The sequence below is a fragment of the Dermacentor variabilis genome, chromosome 1 (assembly GCF_050947875.1).
Source record: "Dermacentor variabilis isolate Ectoservices chromosome 1, ASM5094787v1, whole genome shotgun sequence".
Lineage (NCBI taxonomy): Eukaryota > Metazoa > Arthropoda > Arachnida > Ixodida > Ixodidae > Dermacentor > Dermacentor variabilis.
The window spans coordinates 89,725,494-89,746,116 of record NC_134568.1 but is presented as its reverse complement, the minus strand read 5'-3'; the positions used below and the strand labels follow the sequence as shown (position 1 = coordinate 89,746,116).

Here is a 20,623-nt window from a genome sequence, read left to right as displayed (position 1 = left end):
AGTGCATACATTCATTGAAATCACCCATACAATACACAGAACAGCATACGTTTCAATAAAGAACAAGCTTAAAACAAGCATCCGAACCATCAATGCTATAATAAAGCATTGCATACCTCCCTCAGCAGTTGTGATAGTTTTGCAGCAGCTTCGCAGTGCCGGGATAGCGAGTAACTTTTTTTTTTTGTCTTTATAGCTTTATATTGCATCTTTATTCCAATACACTGGCATTAACCCGAAAGTATAAGAAGCTTTGGTGCGAATGCTAGCGTGAGCTCGACAACCGGCAATTCTGAGCGGCGAAAGCCACTTTCGATCGCAGCGCTGCGGCGGTATTTTCGCAGTTCACTGTAGCCGCGTTCAGCCGGTTTGTCTCACTTAGTCTGCATCGACAATGTGATAATGCGCGCAATGGTGCGCCGTTACGCGGGTTCGGCAACGTGCTGGCAGCAGGCGGCTTTACGGCTCATTTAGGTTGGGTCGAAAAGAAAAAGTTTTAACGTAAAGTACTTTTGATATCACATTTTGTATAACTGGTTCTGGTACGTTTAACTTAATATTCTCTAAATATGCCGCCAAAGAAATCCAAAGCGAAGGCCGGCAAGAAGGAACAAGCTGGAAAAGGTACTGCTGAAGGCGACGTTGAAAAAAAGCTTGAGGATCTCGACATAAGCGACGGCTCTGACGGTGAAGACTGCGATTCTAGGCCTGTACGTCGCAATCAGAACAAATTTCAGGCTCTGGGTAGTGACGACGATGGCGAGAACAGTGAAGGCTCTGAGAAGGAAAGCAGAGGTGATGACGCCAGCAAAGGTATGCGATCGTTGTGACATTTTTTTAGTATGTGTCGGTGTCACTTTCTGTGCGCTCTCGGTGCGGCTGCACAGCCTGTAGTAAAGTTACCATACCGGTCGGTTTGTCATTCTCAAACTGTAGTGAAACTTTACTAAGCATGTATGTTGATCGTTGCTGCTGTCATCGTCGCTTTGACCTCGTTATGCATATGTCATAATGTGGTAGTCTAGTAAAAAAAAAGTGAGAACGAATCGTTTTTCTTTTTCTTCTTATCTTCTTCTGAGAAGTATTTTAGTGGAGATGTACCCAAACGACGAGAAAAACAGCCGATCCCCTAACAGCATATTCGGAGTAAGGAACCAAGGTCGTGTACGCTGTGAAGCCCGTACTACTTACAGTACACTATACCTGTACAGCTCCGTAACTCTCGTTGACTCAGCATCGCGCTGACATATGGAGCACTTGGCGAAATTTTCATTTTCGATCACGTTATATATCACAGATTATGCGTTCAGTGACAGGCTGCTATGCAGTTGCACTGTTCAGCTATAGATATCTCTAGACCTGTGTATATCCCTCATTACTAAGCAAGTCTGTCACAGTACCGAATGAATTTTGTCTGTTTTAGACTAGCATAACTGCAGGAAAGTGAGTGTATTCGGCCTAGAGCAAAGGATGAGCTGGCAGTACACTAAGGGCCTGCACAGAGGAACGCAGTTTCAATGAGACATGTCAAACAGCCCTGCAGTGGTCACACTGTTGCACTACGCCCCCTCGTTCTATCTCTTTTACCTCGCCACACTGTGATACCAGAGGATGGAGCAGAAAGGAAAGCATCAGGTTCTGATCCCACCGGCTGCTAGGTATTGGCATGACTTCATGCTGTTCAGGTTGGAGCAAAAGGACGAAGTAGGTGATAATTAACAAGGAAGTGAGAGGAGAGAAACGGACAATTTTGTCTTTGCGAATGTTGTGGATATTTAGGCTAGTCATTATTTTCTTTTTTCTCTCTTTCTTTAAGGTTGATTAAGGCACCTTTAGGCAACAGGGGTAAAGGAGCATGGAATGTAAGGAATGAAGAACCGTAGAAAATAACATACCAGTGGCATTAGGAATATGCAGTTTTGTTTCTTTGTTTCGTCACAAAGTTTAGTTCAGTTAGGAGGGAGATGGTCTTGCTAGGTACATCAGAACATTGGAAGGGACACTGCCGATGTCTAGCAGTACTTTCATCTTACGAACTGAGGTGAATTGCTGGTCACGAGCATCTATTTTCTTCAGTGTCTCAAGTGTCTACCAGAAGTTACTAAGCATGTACCTGTGCTTGATTAAGCATCAGTGTCCCCTCCTGCATTTGTAAGTAATCTTCAAGGTTCAAGCACTTACTCTGTATTTTGAAAAGTTTTCAAGACATTGAATCACAGCATGGGCCTAGATCACTATTTGAAAGGAGTAATGACATACAAAGCTCCTAGATTCACAAACCTGTTGTACCGGCACCAGTGCATATCAGTGCACTACTCTAACACTGTGTGAACTGTGTCAGTTTTTTTTTTTGGCTTTCCTTCCTTGCCACCTGCTGGCAAAGTATTATTTCCATCACTGCTTTAGAGAACCAGCAGGTCACCTTCACTCACTGACTGGCGTCACCTGAGCAGTTCCTGTGGAAATAACTGTGTTTGCATCCTGTGCTTGTGTAGTGAGGAGTAACCCTAGTGTTGCTCGTCAGCCACTGTTAATAGTTTGTTTCTTAGCCTTTTGAACTTGCTGAACTACTAGTGTATAGAAGAAGGCTATGAGAAGCATCCAGTGGCTGACAAAGAGGTAGCTACAAACTTTACTAAAGTCATGCTTGGAAGGCTATGTCAATGATACGAAGAAATAAAGGCACCAGGACACTGCCATGTACTCCTTGTTCGAGCCTGTCATCACAGTTTGCCACATTATCTCATTCTTTGACCCTGCTAGTGTAAGATCTCTGAGCACTGTTTTCTGCAACTGCAGCTGGGAGATAAGTCGCTATGCTCTGTATAAAGCCTGTGTCACTGAGTAAACTGAACATGTATCCAGATTGGCAATGATGGCCGGTTGCTGTGAGCTGCAACAGCTTGTTGTATACATGATCACCATGTTGTGCCTGTTAGACTTCTCAGTGAAATCATAACCGAAGTTGGCTACTTATTAGTCGGAAACGATAGCTGTAATAGACTTGTATGTTAATGTTCAGCTAGTTTTCATGGATGCAGTTTTGATGCCACAAGATTGACTTCCTCATGCATTGTAGCATGAGTGCCAAACCATTGCAGATTGAACATATGCCATAAAATTCACAGAGTGCAGAGTTATTGTTCAGCAAAATAGCAGAATTCTAGATGATGGTCTAAAATGTGCTAATGGTGTCTTTCAAAAAATATTCTTTGTTTTCACCAGAAATGAAGTGGTGCACTTCTGAAACTATAACAATTGTTTTTCTCAATACACATTTGTCCACTAAAGTTTTATATAAACCACCATATTTGCACGAATTAACTCAAGCTTTTTTTTTTTTGTTGAAATTTCTGGCTTCTGAACGTGCCTCGCATTATATTTGGGTTCGTGACACGAATATAACCTGTTACATATATTTTTTTAATTTTTGGAGGGCACTGCAAACTACTGTGAACTAAACCATTAGGCACCACCGCGATCACTACCGTGTACAGAGCCATTTTCAAACACATGCACTTGAACATAGCAAAGCCATGTTTGATCGTGCCCCAGGCACTGGTGAAGTGCTGCCTGTTCAATAACTTTGTTGGCATGGAGGATGGCACCATTCTTGCTGATAGTGACAAAAACATCAGCAGTGACAAGTGAATTCTGCATGCACTCATCCTTTTACTGTATTCTGCAGCGAAAGTCTGCAGTAACAATAAATAAAGTGCTCTGCGGGCATCTGCTTTTATGTGTGGTTTCTTGTTTCTTTGCTGTATCACCTCCTGCCATAACCATATGTATATTTTTTTTCCAGGAGATTGAAAGTTACCCCTTGTGTATATTCTTGGCTAAATTATTGACGTGCAAATACGGTACATAAGGTTTACTTAACTTTAAGACTGTTTTGTGGACCATTGTTTATTTAGGAATGAAACTGTGTGCAAACATTCTTTAATATGTATTTTCTGGATAATGAAGTAAATTTTTAAAGCCTGGGGATAGACCAAGGAAAGCAGTTTCACTTGACGAATTGTTTTCTTTATGAGAAGTAATTAATATTAGAAAAATAACTCTACAGTTACGAACACTAAGCCATCTTTGAGAGTGGAAGACATGAATGTTTCAAGCAGTCATTTAATTTTTAAATGATAGCTTTTCTAAGCAAGCATATTGAGTTGACACTTTCACCAGCCATATCCTTTTTGGAAATTGGCCCAGAATGATAAACTTCGACCCATAGGATTACAGTACTGATTTAAGCACGCCCTTCACATTGTGTTCAAATCATCTCTTTTTAGTGCTTCAGACTTTTGCATGTGATGAAATGAAAGGTGTGCTACTTATACAAACTAGACCGCAATTTGAGAAAAGGCCTTCAGCTAAGTTACTGAAATGCAAATAGCACTGTCCATCTTTTTGTATGGAAGATGCTAACCTTGAACCCCATGGACTGTGGGCTCAAGGTTAGCAAACTGCTAACCACTGCAACACCACACAACAACACACTGCAGGTAAATATGCAATTTACCTGCAGTGTGTTGCAGCAAGGAGGCTTGCATGTTGGGCACTTGAGGGACCATGGAAGAAAGGGGTTGTGGTGTGAAAATGCTTTGATATTGCATTGGTTGGCATTTGGATTGTTAATGACAATTACTCTTTGTTCTTGGCCTTCATTTCTGTCAGAGTTGGCACCAGCTAAGAAGGTATCTCACAAAGAGAAGAAGCTGATGAAAAAGCAGGTAACACCAACTTCTCCAGCATTGAGGTTACTTGAATAGTACAAATGAGCTTCACATTTTCTTTTCATTAGTCAGAGTACCAGAAACAGCTGGAGAGTCTCAACAAGGGAAAGACATCATCTGAGGGAGACCAGTTTACAGTATCCCAAGCGGACAAGTCGGCTGCACAGCAGATTCAGCAGGAGAATGCTGTAGACATTAAGGTGAGGAGTGTGCCATTCAGAGCAGCATAGAGTCACATTTGAGCAGCGTTTCGAGTTGGGCTTGTTGGTTTATCATTATAGGAAAACAGCATTACAGGGGAGCAGCATTGCAGGGCAACACAGTGCTGTATGTGACTTCTTTGTACCTCTCTTCCTCTTTGTGATTTCTGCCCTGTTCCCTTGTAACAGAGTCGCAACTGAGGCCATGTTCTTAAAAAAGTTAAATTATGGGGTTTTATGTGCCAAAACCACTTTCTGATTATGAGGCATGCCGTAGTGGAGGACTCCGGAAATTTCGACCACCTGGGGTTCTTTAACGTGCACCTAAATCTAAGTACACGGGTGTTTTTACATTTCGCCCCCATCGAAATCCGGCCGCCGTGGCCGGGATTCGGTCCCGCGACCTCGTGCTCAGCAGCCCAACACCATAGCCACTGAACAACCACGGCGGGTGCCATGTTCTTGAGCAGTAACTTGAGTGGGTATCAGCTTCATGCATGCTGACTAGTGGAAGCAGACAAGATGAATGAAAATTGTATGCCCATATATTTCCCCATAAGAGCTCTTCACACTGTGCACTTTTCATGTGCACTGACCTTATGGGTAGCCATAACACTGCGGCATTATGCAATGCCTTTTGCTACTGTGAGTCACCAAAAGGGATTGACATGGTAAAGTGGTACTAAATGTGGTAGAGAATGCAGCCCCGTTTCTGCTACATTCAACATGTTACCATAGTCAAATCCGAGAGTCTTAAACGTGTATGGATTATCGAGCTGAATACTTAGCACATAGTTCCCCGTGGGCTGCACTTGTAATCTTTGGCAGCAGGGCAAATAGATTTTTGGGTGAATTAGTGGGGGAGAAATTGAGTGCTCTTCAGAGCCTCATGGACCACGCTTGAGCTTTCGCGGGCCAAGCGTGGCCCATGGACTACTTGTTTGTGACTTCTGGTTAAACGGAAAGTGAAGCCTTGTGTGTGCATTCACATGGCTTATCTGCTGAACCCATTGTTCTGGTCAGATGGAGAAATTGATGACAATTCATTTATGTGTTGACTTACATCTGTACTCATTGCCAAATTAACTACATGTAGAGGTAAATGCATTAGCCATTTTCTTAGTCAAATATTTACCAAAAGCATATCACAGGTGGAATGATGTTATCAGTGCACAATTCCTCTCGTGGTTCTTCCCTCCAATATATGTTTAAGTGGTGGTAATCTTTGTAGAAATTCTTGAAATTTTCCACCAGCTTATCTTTCGTTTATTTGTTTGCACAAGTTATATACGCCCATTTTATACTTGGGTGGGGACTGCTTAGCAGCAACTGTTTTGAATCATATGCCTGTGTTGACAGTTGCTAGGTCTGATGACTGTTAATATTTTGGCAGGTTGACAATTTCTCCATCTCTGCAAGAGGCAAGGATCTATTTGTAAATGCTAGTCTCACAATTACAGCTGGCAGGCGCTATGGCCTTGTTGGGCCTAATGGGTGAGTGTGTTTATTCCTACTGGTTTTTTTTGTAATGACTTGGTCTTCTGAAATAAGTGCCATCAATGTATTTATTGCAGCCATGGCAAAACAACACTATTGAAGCACATTGCAAATCGTTCCTTAAACATTCCACCCAACATTGATGTCCTGCTTTGTGAGCAAGGTAAGCAATGTATTGAAAGAACTTTTTATATTTCATGCTTTTGTGTAACTGGGCTAGCTGAGCACATGGTTTAATGCAACAACACATGATTGACTGGGGTGATTTCAGTCCAACTTTAAGTCAGATAGTGCCTATCTAAATTTTGTATAGGGTAACAGTCTATTAAAAGTTATTAAACGTCTGTTAATATTCAAAACATTAGTATCTATAACAAATTCAATATTGCCCTTACCGATTTCACCTTTGAATCGAAAAGTCACCAGTATTTGTAAATACAAATATTTTTCAACTAGTTTTCAAATGTTTCAATTCACCAGGTGTGCACAATCAAGCACAAAATTAGAGCAAAAGTGCAACAGAGTTAATGCCAGTGGCCATTGCAGACATAAAACGCGATAAGATATGTAGTCGAGTGTGCTACGTCACTCAGAGAGTTGAACTTTGCTGGCTAAACCGCCATCATACACACTCACCATTGAGTCCTGAGTATGCAAATGAACTGCTTATTTGCTCCTAATGCTCAATCTGTACTTTTGGTAACACTTCAATAACCTTCGATCCAATGACAGATACAGGGCCCTGAATATTTCGTTATGCGTGTTCGAAAAAAAGGTTTTGCACTCACTGCTGCGCTGTTCTTGCTCAAATTTTGCAGAACAATTGCATTTTGGCGTCGACTTTATTTAGTATAACATTCGGCACAGTTAATTGCCTGGTTTTTAAGAAAAAAGTGCAAATTTGCCTGTGCTTACGGGGATGCGAGCTGCTGCCGCGACGGCGCAAGCATAAACTTGTGTTGCCACCTGCTGTCGGCTGCAGAAAACAGCGTTTCAGGGAGGGCTACCGCGTGTTGCCCGCTCCTGGAACAGGTGACTTCCATCCCTGAAACACTGCTTTCCGCAGATGATGGCAGGTGGCGAGACAAGCTTATGCTTCTGCCGTCGTGGCAGCAGCTCGCCTCCTCGTAAGTGCAGGCAAATTCACACTTTTTTCTTGAAAACAAGGCAATTAACTGTGCCGAATGTTATACTAAATAAAGTCGACGCCAAAATGCGATCGTTCTGCAAAATTTGAGCAAGTACAGCGCAGCGGTGAGTGCAAAACCTTTTTTTGAACATGCACAGCGAAATATTCAGGACCCTGTACTTGCTAACATTGTGGGTATACTAGGATGCGAAGATCATTTTATATTAATGGTGAAAACAGCTGCTGATTCTTAGAAAGCTGTTTCAGAAGTATTAGATATTCGATTTGATTAGATTTTCTTCTGGCTCTTTTCGATTCGGTCTTGGAAATTACTAATTGCACACCCCTAAAGCTATGCCTGAAGACATATTGCCAGGAAGACAAACACGGAAGCATGGTCATAACGTAGTGCGTAGTCATTTGTGTGGGTCATCTACTTTGAAGGGCCTCTCACCAGGTCTGGCCATTTTGAGCTGACAAGCGCAGAGCATACTTTGCGCAATAGCAATCGTGTCTGCAAAGCATTACATCGCTACGTGCCGCGGAAAGATCTGAAATTGCAAATTGAACGCCATTTTCCCTTCTCCTCACGGCTTCTGCACTTCAAGCTGGAGGCAGATGTAGACATGCTAGGGCGTCTACGTACACGTGTTCGCACTCTGAGGTTGCTCATGGTGACAAGTGACTTTGAGAATTATTCAAGGCAACATCTGTTATTTGTGTAATATGTAACTTGAATAGCTTAGAGAAATAATAAAACACACAAACTGAATGTCTGCATGTTTTTGTTTTACTTCGCACCGCAGCTAGAGAGATGTACTTCCGTTTCTTCTGCTTGTTCCCATGTTGTGCAGTCACGCGCGCAGACACTGAAACTATGTCATTTTCTGCTGTGATCCGCTTGTCTCTACCTCATTATTCATGTAACACTGAATTATACCGCTAGTCAAGTGTCCACAGTGCGCAAAATTGTGCGCTGTGTGAAACGAGACAATCACAACAGCTCATGCGCGGCGCCGTCAGAGGAAGTACGCCGTGCCACGGAAAAACGAGAATAAAAAGAAAAAAAATGAAGGCGCGGCTCGTGATGTATAAGTCACGTGATCCTTGAAGTTCGGTATGTGAGAATGCAGGGACGGGATTTCGCTTGCGGAGGCTAGATGAGGCAAGTCGAGAGTGTCTCGCTATGCAGTGGAGCTTGCCTTCAGAAATCATGGGTTCGCGGCACTGAAATATTTCTGCCTTGGCTATTAATAGGCTGATCTGAAAAATTTTTGCGGCAGGATGCTCCCTAAAGGACACGTAACAACTTCCAGCATATAACCAAAATTTGCTATGGGGCCTGGTGAGGGGTCTTTCAAGGTAACGAAGTGTAGCATTCAGCTACTGTTTTCAAATTCCTGCGTGTGTCATCTGTTGGGGTAGTCAAGTTTGAACCCAAAGTGCATTTGTGTCATGCACACATATCATTAAAGCAGGCAGAGGTTGATGGTAGAGAAGCTTAGCTTGTACCCTCACCCTCCTGGGTAACTTTTCCTCTGTGGCTTTATTCATTGTCAGATGCCATCTTCAAGAAATTTGTGGCTTTAAAAAAAATTTTGATCTTTTTTTTATTGTGTTGCATGAACAAATGCGATTTCATTTTTAACGCTACTTAAAGAATCCTTTGTCCATGTTTTGCATTCACCTTCAAAAATTTCTAGCCAAAGCAAGCCTCTAGTTTTTGCTGCTTGGCTGATAAGGTGCAAATTGTGGATGAGTGCATTTTGTGTAATATGTTGAATTGGAAATTCTGAAGAGATGCCTTGTCTGCCAGTTAAGTGTTTGTTATTCATCTCAGATCATTCCTGAAAACAAAACCTCTTTCAGCACAAAATTGATACTCATTTGTGGTTGCCTACATTGCATTGTACTTTTCTTACTCTGATGGCTTTGCAATACCTGCATTATGACTGCTCACTGTTCGCCTTCATCGTATTGCAGAGGTGGTTGCTGATGATACCCCTGCTGTTGAAGTTGTCCTCAAGGCTGATTTTAAACGCACTGAACTGCTGGAAGAGCAGAAAAAGTTGGAAGATGATGCAGCTCGTGGCAATCTGAAGAATCAGGACAGACTTACAGAAGTAAGAGTGCAGTTTCATTATGTTTCATCATGCTAACTAGGGAACATCTGTCAGATGTTTTGACTGTCTTGTTATGGTAGTTCTAGTGAGACCACTATTGCCGACTGTTCCTATCAGAGGCTTTCAGGAAATTTTGCCTCAAGGTTCCGACCAACTCCGGATTACACGTACAAGTGTGTGGAGCATGTCTAATACTTCTGCAGTGATTGCACACATTCAAATGAAGCGTGCCCAATTTAAAGGAAAGTTCGGTTGCAACAGTTAATCAGGGTGTCTACCAACCGGAAAAATCCAGAATTCTCAGGGATATTGAGTAGTCTGGAAAAACTCAGGGAAAACTCAGGGAATTTGTGCCTATATCAGGGAAAATTAGCTGTAATTTTATTGAAAGTGTCGAAAGTCGCGGTAATGCTGGCTCGAGTAACAGGCAGGAATCGTAATGAATCATCTTTGACGCCCTGTTGTTGGCTGGAGGAGTTGCCAGTGTACAGTCAACGACCGACTTTCCAGATGCCCGATAATTTGGATGGCTTCGCGGCACCACCACATACCTCATAGAATCAGTGTATCAGAATGCCTGAAACTTCGGATGCAAGAACCCTTCGCCATCTGATTTTCCACACTTTTTGCCGTGACTGCAGGTCCAAAACGCAATAATCAAAGCCACCACTGCTACCATTTTGATTACCTCGCCGTCTCGAACTGGTGCTCTTGCATGCAGATCCGCTGGCAGCCATAGCCACCACTGCAGCAACACTAGACTTAACTGCTTTGACGTTCACTATTGAGCTTCTTGCCGTTGGGTGCCATGTTTTTCTTTGAAAGGATTTGCTGCTGTCAGCAATGGCACTGACTCCGCCTTTGTGGTCCTCGCGATTGGCTTAGAAGCTTGGAAAGCACGGTGCGTTGCATAATGCTGGTTCCCGAAAGTCAGCTTTGCCTTTGTACAGTAATGTTGCTTGGTGAGGCATATGCAAAAGTATTGCAGTGAAGCATAACAAGCGTGGGAAGGGGCTATTGCCACGGGGCACAGTATGTATTCCTTAATTATTCACGCGTGCACCCGGTATCTCCTGTCATAGTACGAGAACCAACATGCCTAATACGTGTACCGACAGGCCTTCAGAGCGTTTTCAAATGTGCCTGAGGCGGTTTGAGCCCTTAAGGACAGTAAATGACATGCATTTTTTTTTAACTGGCCGATTTTTTGGATGTTTTCGCGGCCCCTAGGGAGTTTGAAAAATCGGACGTGGACTGTGCAACTGACCAAGAAGATGCTTCAAATGGGCTGTGGGGTGAACGAGTGGTGGAAGGAGGACAAGAACAGAAAGGATGTTTGCATTGAGGAATGAACAGGAAAGGAAGTGTGCTGCCACCGTTTTTAAGGAGCTTGAGCTCAAAAAGCGAAGTGTTGGCTGAAGCCGAGATGCAGGTGTCCCCCCTCATCCAAACCAAAATAAACTCTTTGAAGCAGTGAAACACAACACTGAGGCGTCGTGCGTGGCCTGAGAGTATGTCAGGACAGTTGAGGTTGACTTACGAGCTGTTGAGAGAGAATTGCAATTGTGACAAAGTTTGGGCCAAATACCACTGAGCTTGCTATCAGTTGATAGAAATAGCTCATATTCGAATATATTTGCTTCTATGTGCATCACCTTTTTATTCGTATTTGTGAATGTCCGACTTCATTTGCAATTTTTTTCAAAGACACTTAATTTGCTTTGCATTTTACTAACCCCTGCCTTCTATTCTCTTTTTGAATAACATAAACACTACTCCTTAGTATTCAAATTGGATTAAGTCGCTTTTTTATTTTTTTCATGTGCTAACTAGAGAGTGACAGCATCAGGCGATATGATTTCAGCCCGTCTTGACATAAAACATAGTTCTGCATCACTCAGGGAATTCTGCAAAGGCGCTCAGGGAATACCTGGAAAACTCGGGGAATTTGGAGATGTCAACTTGGTAGACACCCTGGTTAATGAAAACAGTGTTAAATCCTCAGATAGATATTTTGTGAAGAAAAAAAATTTAATCCTGTATTGTAAATTGTCAGCTATGCAACATGCACTGGTGGATCCAGAGGTGGGTCCCTGTGTGCCCTCCTCCCGCCCCCTCTTGAGACACGCCGGCACTTATGCACTGATGGAAGTGAGCATGCAGTGAGACCACCTCCCCTGTGCTCTGTTTTTACGACACTCCAAGGCTGCAATTTCCAGCAATTAGTGCTGGTTTTCATACTGAGCAAATTGCTGAAAAGTTAGAGGTACTTAGCTGTCTTCATTGAATTCTTAATTGGTTTGATCTACATAAGCTAATTCTTAGTTTGTATGCCCATATTTAGTGACATGAGCCCATCTGATTACATGGAGACACATTAAGGCTTTTTATTATACTTTGCAGGTCTATGAAGAATTGCAGCTGATTGGTGCTGACTCAGCTGAAGCACGGGCTCGGCGGATTTTGGCTGGTTTGGGTTTCACACGCGAGATGCAGGATAGGCCTACCAAACAGTTTTCTGGTGGTTGGAGGATGAGAGTGTCTCTTGCCAGGTGAGAGGTTCATTACATTTACCATGGTTGCTGTTATGAGTCCTCTTGGCTCTCAGTGGGTTTGTCTATACAATGTGCCAAAAGACTCGTCACGTCATGCCATCAATAAAGTAAAAAAAAAAAAAGCAGTCAAACCTTAATATAACCATGTAGAAGGGGGTGTTGAAAATGCTTTGTTGTAACTATTATGCCATAAACATTGTCTGCCCTCCCAGTCGACAATGCCAGGTGGGGGGGTAACCATAGTTACCGTCAGTAAGCTGATAAGCAACAGCCTGCTGGAGGCCGTGAAAGAAATAGTGTGCACATGACAATTTACTTTCCATAAACTCATTGCTTGGCTTATCAAAGCGCTTCATGAGCATGCCTGGAAGCACTGAAGTCCTCTTATATTGCACAGTGCTAGTTGCTGTATATGAGCAGATGCTTCTACGCAACCATAAAATCAATTGCTTTATGCCGGAGTCTAGCAGTGAGTGTTGTATGAAATGAGAGGCTTGCATTGCTCTGCTGGCACATTCAGGGAAACATTGATAAGCTGAATGTATTATCAGCATATTTCATCATATGTATCATATGTATTTCAGCATATGTATCATCCTCAGCATAACAGCAACTGCAGGACGAAGGCTGAATGGAAGAAGGGAGAGCTGAATGTAGATGTACTGTAAGCCATGAGCTCTGCTGTATGCATTTGATTTCTGCGTGATATAGTACACAACACTTAACCAAAGTGCAGAGTGTTATGTGCAGCGAAATGCAGAAGGCAGCAGCAGTAGAGTACAGAAGTAGTGTGCTGCCCAATCTTGGAGGCTTTGGCTGCTGACTCGGCAGTTCTGATGAGAAAAAAATTTCCCGTGTTGCCCGGTGGCTGAAAGTTTGTAGGAGCACTGTTGCATGAAATTAGTTACCTGTAGTGCTGCGCACTATTGGATTTTGGCCTAGTCAGCATGAAATGATTCGTACAAAAAAACCTCGATATAACGAAGTTTGTAAAAATCGGCAATTTGCTTCATTATATTGAAATTTTCTTGTATTGAAATTCTACCTTTTTATGCATATAAGTACAGTCACCGATCTATTTTTCTTACACGGAAAAGGGTCGCAGAATTTCCCGAATTATCGGGCAATCTAGGCAATCTGAAAAAACTAGTTTGAATGAGAAAACAATTCATTTTGACAAATTTGGGAGTCGGCGACGAATGATACGGTTTCATGCCACGTACGTCAACAATATCTTTTGCGTGGTATAAATTAAGCAAAGCCAGCCACGCTTTCACGTGCACTCTGCTCCTGCAGCTGATAGCGTAGCCTGCATTCGGGCAATGCTATCGGGAAAAGTGCCAGCGGTGGAGAGTGAATGTTTCTTCTGCCTAATGTTCCAGTGAGTCACTGAAACTTGAGATTACGCAACGTCCAATACTAAATGTGTGGTGAGACAGCCTACATGGTGTGATGCCATCTCGGCATGCCCAGTCTTTGCATGTGCGCCAGATGACTTCTAAAGCAAGATGCGCGCCTGCATATGCGCTCAGCCGTACTTACAGCCATGGGCAGCCACGGCCGAGACGTGCACCAACTTACCCCCCCCCCCCTTGCGCACGCTTGATTGCGTTACCGTGAGTTCGCTCGGCTCCCCCTCTTTGCTCACACGGGAAGGCGGCACTTGTGAAGCCACTGTCTTTCTTCTCTCACCCTCACACACTTTCACTCGCATCGAAAGCGCGAGGCGAGGCGCCATAGGATCTTATCGCACTTGGACTTTATACGGAACGTGATGCGGCTCCACTTAAATGGTCGCCCTTGTCACACAATTTGAGAGATGCCTTTGCAAGCAGCCGCTTGTAATTCAACCATTTGACCATCTGCGTCTGCAAAAGTTTCCATTTATTGTCTCGGCATTCCTTTGCGTGGCAGTGAAATTTCGTTATATTGAAATGGCATACAAACACTTCATTATACAGTCAACGACCGATTTTTCGGGCCCTCTAGGGAACGTAAAAAACGTCAGAAAAATTCAGGCAGTCTGAAAAAAATGAATGCATGCAAAAGAATGCACCTTTTTTTCTTTTTTTTTCTCGGATCTAGAGGTAAAGGGCAAAAGTACCAGGCTTCCGAAACCCTGCCAAAGCATCAGTGAAGTGGCTATAAAAAAGAGGCATTCAAAAAACTCTGTATGCAGCCGACTGCCGGTTTATTATGTACATGTGCATCTTCGGGCAGCCAGTGTTATTGCTGCAGTGGCTTGAAGAACTTGTTGATTGTTGTTTGGACGGCGTTCCGGTTGCATGCGATCATATTCGCCTCGATCTGAGCAAAGATCATGTCAGCACTGTACACCGATGAGAGTCAACAGTGCTCGCGTCAACTGGGCGCTTGTAGGCGGCGCAGGCATTGGCTCCTCATTTTCAACATCGGAGTCTTCTGAATCCCCCACAACCTGACGGACTATTTCCTCGTCAGTCAGTTGTGCGCAGAAGTCGAGCTCGTTGTCAGCGTCAACAGACTGTCAACAACAAACCGACGGTACTGCTTTCCGCGCTTCGATGCCATCGGTGAGGACGACGAAGACGGAGTGGGGGCCATCGAAGGCGAGCGAAATCCTCAAGTTGCGAACAGTGGAGTTCGCTGACGAGCGTCGAAGCACCTAGACCTAGCGTCGCAGAGCACACTTGACACAACAGCACAACCACACACCACGCTCACCAAAACGTGGCCTGCGCATGCCTGCGCAAACAAACGAAATGGCGCCGCTCCGGAAACTCCACCGGAGGCGGAAGTGCACTGATGAACACAGCCAGCGTGGTCAGACCTAATCGGTGTGTGACGGCTAGATTCGGCTAGTTGTGGTTCAAAGCGGTGATATGCTTCGGCTGCAAGTCGATTTCCTTCGCAAGGGCACTGCGCGAGGAGCCAAAAGACCTTCCGTTGCGTCAAAAAGTCCGGAAAATTGGATGGCGGGGGGTTTGAGCGTCCGAAACTTCAGATGTCCTTATACATTGATTCTACTGGGCTCGTGGCAGTGCCGCGAAGACATCCGAAATATCAGGCATGTCCGAAAATTCAGTCGTTGACTGTATTGAGGTTCTAAATACATGGTGTTCTATGGTCAAGAGGTTATGAAACGTTGAATACTTTGTTATATTGAAAATTTCGTTATATCGAAGTTAATTATATTGAATAACTGTATATCATCGTTCTGTACTAGAAATACTGTAGTTCATTGCTAGGAAAGTTTTGTTTCATTAAAGCAACAGTCTGGGTTGGTGGCATACTTTTTTAAAGATTTAAAAGCTCTTGGTTATCTGCATCTCCTGCTCAGGTTATTTGAAATTGGCTAGTTTTTGTGAAAGTCCACTGATTTGTACACAAGAACGTTATAAAATGGCTTGAACAAAACATGAGGGCATAAAGCAATTCTTCCAAACCATGCAGAGTGCAAGAAGTGCTTTTTTTTTACGTACTGTATAAACTTGTCTAAGGGCTTCATCATTTTTTTTCCTCACGATTTCACTGTAAATTTTTATTTGCATTGAAAAATAAAACTAATTGCAACTGTCTGCAAGCTTAGCGTCCTGACCTCAGCATGTTGGTCAGCAGAGTACAGCCGTTGTTCCGCACCTCCGAGATTTAGCTCGGAAGTTCGATTGGAATTTGCAGAACTTACCCTGGAAGGTGTGCACGGTGGGTGTGGCTCCTACACTAACAAATTTTTAAATATATTTTCTCAGTTATCTAGCCCAAAATAAGGGGGGAGGGGGCGGGGGGCTATGGCCCTTACACGAGGGTATATGGTATGCCTTTTTGGTTTAGTACTGTTTTATTTCTTGTCTTTCTATAATGCATAGTTGGGTGCAACTGGAATGATGGGAGCAGGCCAGATCAAGGTATAAATAAATCTGACCTCTCTTCTTTTCTGTAAATATAAACCTCTTCCTCACTCTTATCATTTGTGTGTCCCCACAGTTAAGATGAAATTCTCATGTGGCAGATTTTCATGGCCCCTTTGAGTTTGTATTAAAGGCAGTTTTATTGTACTATGTACTGTCATTGCACAAAATGTACCTTATTTGGCTATGAAGTGTTCCCCTTGTTTCTTACAGCCACGTCAGGGTGACCCTTACACTACAGTTGTGTATTTGCTGCACTCTCCTTAACATTAGCTGAGCAATCTTATTTTGAGAAGATACCTTGGTGAATGACTGGCTTTCTTCCATCACATGCATCTTATAAACAATTTTACACACCTTAGTAGAATCCCCTGACTAGTCTAACTGGAAGGTTCCATTCTTTCCAGGGCCCTTTTTATTGAGCCTACGTTACTCTTGTTGGATGAACCGACAAATCATTTGGACCTGAACGCTGTCATTTGGCTCGATAAGTGAGTAGCTTTTGCTAGTGACCTAATTCCCACATCTTAGTGTGGCCTGTTCATGTTTTGTTTATTATGGCTTAATGTGATGTGTGTAGAAATTGCAGTGTGATTTACGGACTGTCCTGCCTTGCGCAAACCAGCCTTCGCTACAGTACCACATGCAGCTATGATTGATGGGTACATGAAAATGTATATAGTGGACCCTTCAAATAAAAAAAGCACTGTAAAAACCCGCGTATAATACGAGGTTTCTTTCCTATTATTAGCGTCCCAAATTTTCCTCTCGTACTATATGCGGATCCGAACAAACATTTCTGTCAGAAATTTGGGCTAGAAGATTTGGTTTCATTAGTGCTGCGTGACTATGGCTTGACTTTGTTATTTCTACGTGGCTATGGCTTGGTTTCGTTATTGCTGTGTGACTACAGCATTGTTTCTTAATTGTTGAGTGTGCACCTTGGCAGCACACATGCAAACCACGCTTTGCGAAGTGCATCTTTTTTTATTCTGCATTGAAAGACCAAGATGTCCAGACCATGAAAACAGTACTCGGCTGCTTTCAAGGGAAAGCTTATTTTAGCTGCACAGGACATTGGCAACAGTGCAGCCGGGAGGCAATTTGGCGTCAACGAGGGAAGCATTCGCGGATGGCGTCGACAGAAGGAAGCATAGCAAGGAAGCAAGCTTGCAAGCGAAAAAGGGCTACCGAGCTCCGCCTTCAAAGCGAGCAAGCACTGGATTTATTACTACATGTGCTGTGCTGGATTTTCATTACTCCGCCGAACTTCGATTTCGCAAAAGCTGCCAGAATCGCTTGAAGAGCTGCTTGTGGCTTTCCAGCGCCACATTATTTTGCTGCACAAGTCCAAGAACTTCCAGCTAGGGCAAATCGGCAATGCTGACCAAACGCCGGTTTATCTGGATATGCCATCGCGCCTCACGGTGCATGAAAAGGCTCTAAACAAGTTTATGTCCGGTCCACTGCCAACGAGAAAACGCGAGTTACCGTCATGTTGTCATGCATGGCAGACGGGCGCAAGCTCCCGCCCTATGTCGTCTTCAAGCGCAAGACAGTGCCTAAAGGTGAGGAGCTGCCAAAAAATGTGGTTATGAGATTCCATGAGAAAGGCTGGATGAACGAGAATCTTGTGCTCGACTGGATAAAGTCCGTCTGGTGCAGGCAGCCCGGCGGACTGTTGTCGTTCCCGTCCATCCTTGTGCTGGACGCATTTCGTTGCCATTTGGCCGACTCAGTGAAGAGGCTGTTGCGTGAATCCGGCACTGAACTTGCCGTAATCCCATGTGGGATGACGTCTCAGCTGCAGCCTTTTGATGTTGGTGTGAACAAGCCGTTCAAGGACGCGGTCAAGTGGTGTTATGCAGATTGGATCTGCTCAGGTGAGCCTACAGTGACGCCGACTGGGCGGCTGAAGCGGGCTTTGCCAGCCACGCTATGCAAGTGGATTGTGGAAGAATGGGCCAGCATACCAGAGTTCCTTGTGCGTCGCGCATTCAAGAAGTGCGGCATCTCGAACTCGTTCGATGGCACAGAGGCTGAGTATCTCTGGGAAGATATGTCCGACAAGGAACTATCTGAAGAGAGCGCAGCTGAGGAAGACAGCGATTGAAGTGCGGAGTGCAATTTCAGTAAATGTTTTCCTAACTTGTATTATACGCGGATAAAACTTGTTTTTCCATTTCGCATCCCAAAAATTTCACCTTGTATTATATGCGGGTTCATATTATATGCGGGTTTTTACGGTACTTCCAGTGAAAAACTTCATCAAGTCACCAATTTTGTTATGCCCGGGTTTCTATATGCCAGCTGTAAAAATAATAAATAAGCATTTTGTGGTAAAATGACTGACTTGGAAACTGCGTTATTTCGCTCAAATTTATGAACTTTTTTTGTTGCACCCTACTGCATAAGGTCAGTTGTTACAGTCTTGTTGCAGTTATCTTAGCAGACAACTATGCAAGCTGCCATAGCTGTTCTTTGGTACTAGTGCAGGCAAATTTTTCTGTTTAAAATTTTAGTGCTAATGGGTTAGTTTCCAATTTGCTTGCAGCTATCTTCAAGTCTGGAAGAAAACCCTTCTGGTGGTTTCCCACGACCAGAGCTTTTTGGACAATGTTTGCACAGATGTCATACATCTAGACAACCAAAAGCTTTTCTACTACAGAGGAAATTTCAGTGAGTGATTAATCTGACTGCTTTCTTTTTGCCTTTTTTTGTTGTCCTTACTTTTTGTAGGTTGTAGGTGTAAATGCAAGGTTTTTGCTCCGTAAGGCGTAATTACTCTTGATGCATGCTTATCAAAGAGACTCTTAAGAGCAACACTAAATCAACTTAAACTGGTTAAGTACACTTTTGAAACTATTTTTGTTCATTTGGCAGGAAAAGGTCCATTGTTGCAAGGGGAAATTTTTTAAATTTTGTGTCGAGACTTCAGCTCTGATTTGTCAGTGTTATGTTGTGGATTTCAAAATATCTTCTCCTGTCTGAACCATTTTGGCACAGGAAATGTTCTTGAAACTTGCTAGGTTTATTCTTTTGTTCCTTTAGAATGTAATGTAGTCCTAATGTTTACTTATAAAGAATCAACTGGATGCTACTAGATGATGTCAAAATTAGAAACCCAGCAAGTTGGTGTGTGATCTTCAGGGCTGGATCGCCACCCATCTTTCATTTTTGAATTTTTTGTGGCTTGCATGCTCTAGAAAATTTTGTAATCTAGTCCAATCCACCCGTCACTGCAGCTGTGGGAGCCTAGTACCTTTGTGACCATTCCATAAGTTTGTCAGGCTGGCATGGTCTGCAAGGCATTTAAGTGTGGTATCTGATGCCATAGGCAGCACCAAAGATGAGTGGCCCTGAGCTGTTGATAGTGATAAGGAGGCCTCTGACAGTGACAATGAGGGATGCCCAGCCTACTGTAGATCAGACACAATAAATTATCTTTGTCCAAGTGAAAACAAATTGCTACTACCGTATTATACTTGCACTATTATCGTAATAAACTGGTGAGGGAACAATCTAGGCCATTGCATATATAATTTACTGAAATATGAAAATTTGGGTGCGTGTTACAATTGAGGGTGTGTTAGAATCAAGTACCATATTTCTTCAAATATAAGGCAACATTTATTTCCCTAAATCCTTAGCGTCAGTCACCCTGCCGCTCATGTGTGAGGCTGATAAATTTTGTGGGCTCTGTGGTGTGGCTTCACGGCAGTGCGCGCCTTGCTACTGTGAAGCCACACCATAAGGCAGAATTTGTGCTGCTGTGAAGTTGCATGTTAAGGAGAAATTTGCACATAACCCACTCCGATTATACTGATTATTCAGGAGGCCTCCACTTATTCGGTATTTCGGGCAGTCTCCGCCGAGTCTGAATAATCCGTTGGCTTCTTTATGTCGCCTTATATTAGTGTCCATGGTTAAGCTCTTTTTCTTGGGTCCCCCAACTTCACCTCATAATCGTGACCGCCTTATAATCGACTAGATATGATAAATGTGGTACATGCACGGAGCCTTACGTACATGGAGGAAAATCCCAATACAGGGTGTTTCATTTAACTTTGGCCAAACTTTAAAATATTCAAATTCTACTTAGCTGGACAGTACCAAGGTAACGCTGGTTGCCGTCGCTTGGAAATACTCAGATTAGTTTTTTCATTCCTCCTGCCATGCGCCTAGTTTGGTGGTGCTTCCATGCTTCAGAACTTCTTGTGCACCCTCCTTTTACAGCGACCAGGTTTGAGATGTTCACCACAGAGAAACAAATTTGTTTGTTGTAAATGTAAATGGCTTTTGAAAATGTTCATTATATCTGGATGCGTTTTCCATAGGCAGGGTTGGAAAATCGTAAATGCCATAAAATATGGTATTATAACCGATAGATTGTTATATCTGGGATCGTAATAAGCAGGTTCGACTATAGTGTAGTTTCTATTTCTGTGAGCAACCATTACTACTGGCGATAGCGATAGGGCTGGCACAGATTTGGAATC

At 43.3% G+C, this 20,623-nt stretch overlaps 1 protein-coding gene across 2 annotated transcripts in view; it reads left to right on the top strand.

The window, feature by feature from the left end:
* The first annotated feature begins 397 nt into the window (after positions 1 to 397).
* Positions 398 to 20,623, top strand: part of LOC142580231 (ATP-binding cassette sub-family F member 1) — a 49,456-nt gene continuing 29,230 nt past the window's right edge. Inside the window, exons 1-9 of one of the 2 annotated variants that reach the window (XM_075691135.1) lie at positions 398 to 813; positions 4,675 to 4,730; positions 4,802 to 4,933; positions 6,327 to 6,427; positions 6,508 to 6,593; positions 9,543 to 9,682; positions 12,086 to 12,234; positions 16,532 to 16,615; positions 18,679 to 18,803. In XM_075691135.1, coding sequence (XP_075547250.1) covers positions 570 to 813; positions 4,675 to 4,730; positions 4,802 to 4,933; positions 6,327 to 6,427; positions 6,508 to 6,593; positions 9,543 to 9,682; positions 12,086 to 12,234; positions 16,532 to 16,615; positions 18,679 to 18,803 — 1,117 coding nt within the window. In that variant the 5' untranslated portion in view covers positions 398 to 569. The remainder of the gene's footprint in view (positions 814 to 4,674; positions 4,731 to 4,801; positions 4,934 to 6,326; positions 6,428 to 6,507; positions 6,594 to 9,542; positions 9,683 to 12,085; positions 12,235 to 16,531; positions 16,616 to 18,678; positions 18,804 to 20,623) is intronic. The other variant, XM_075691134.1, reaches the window with a different exon arrangement.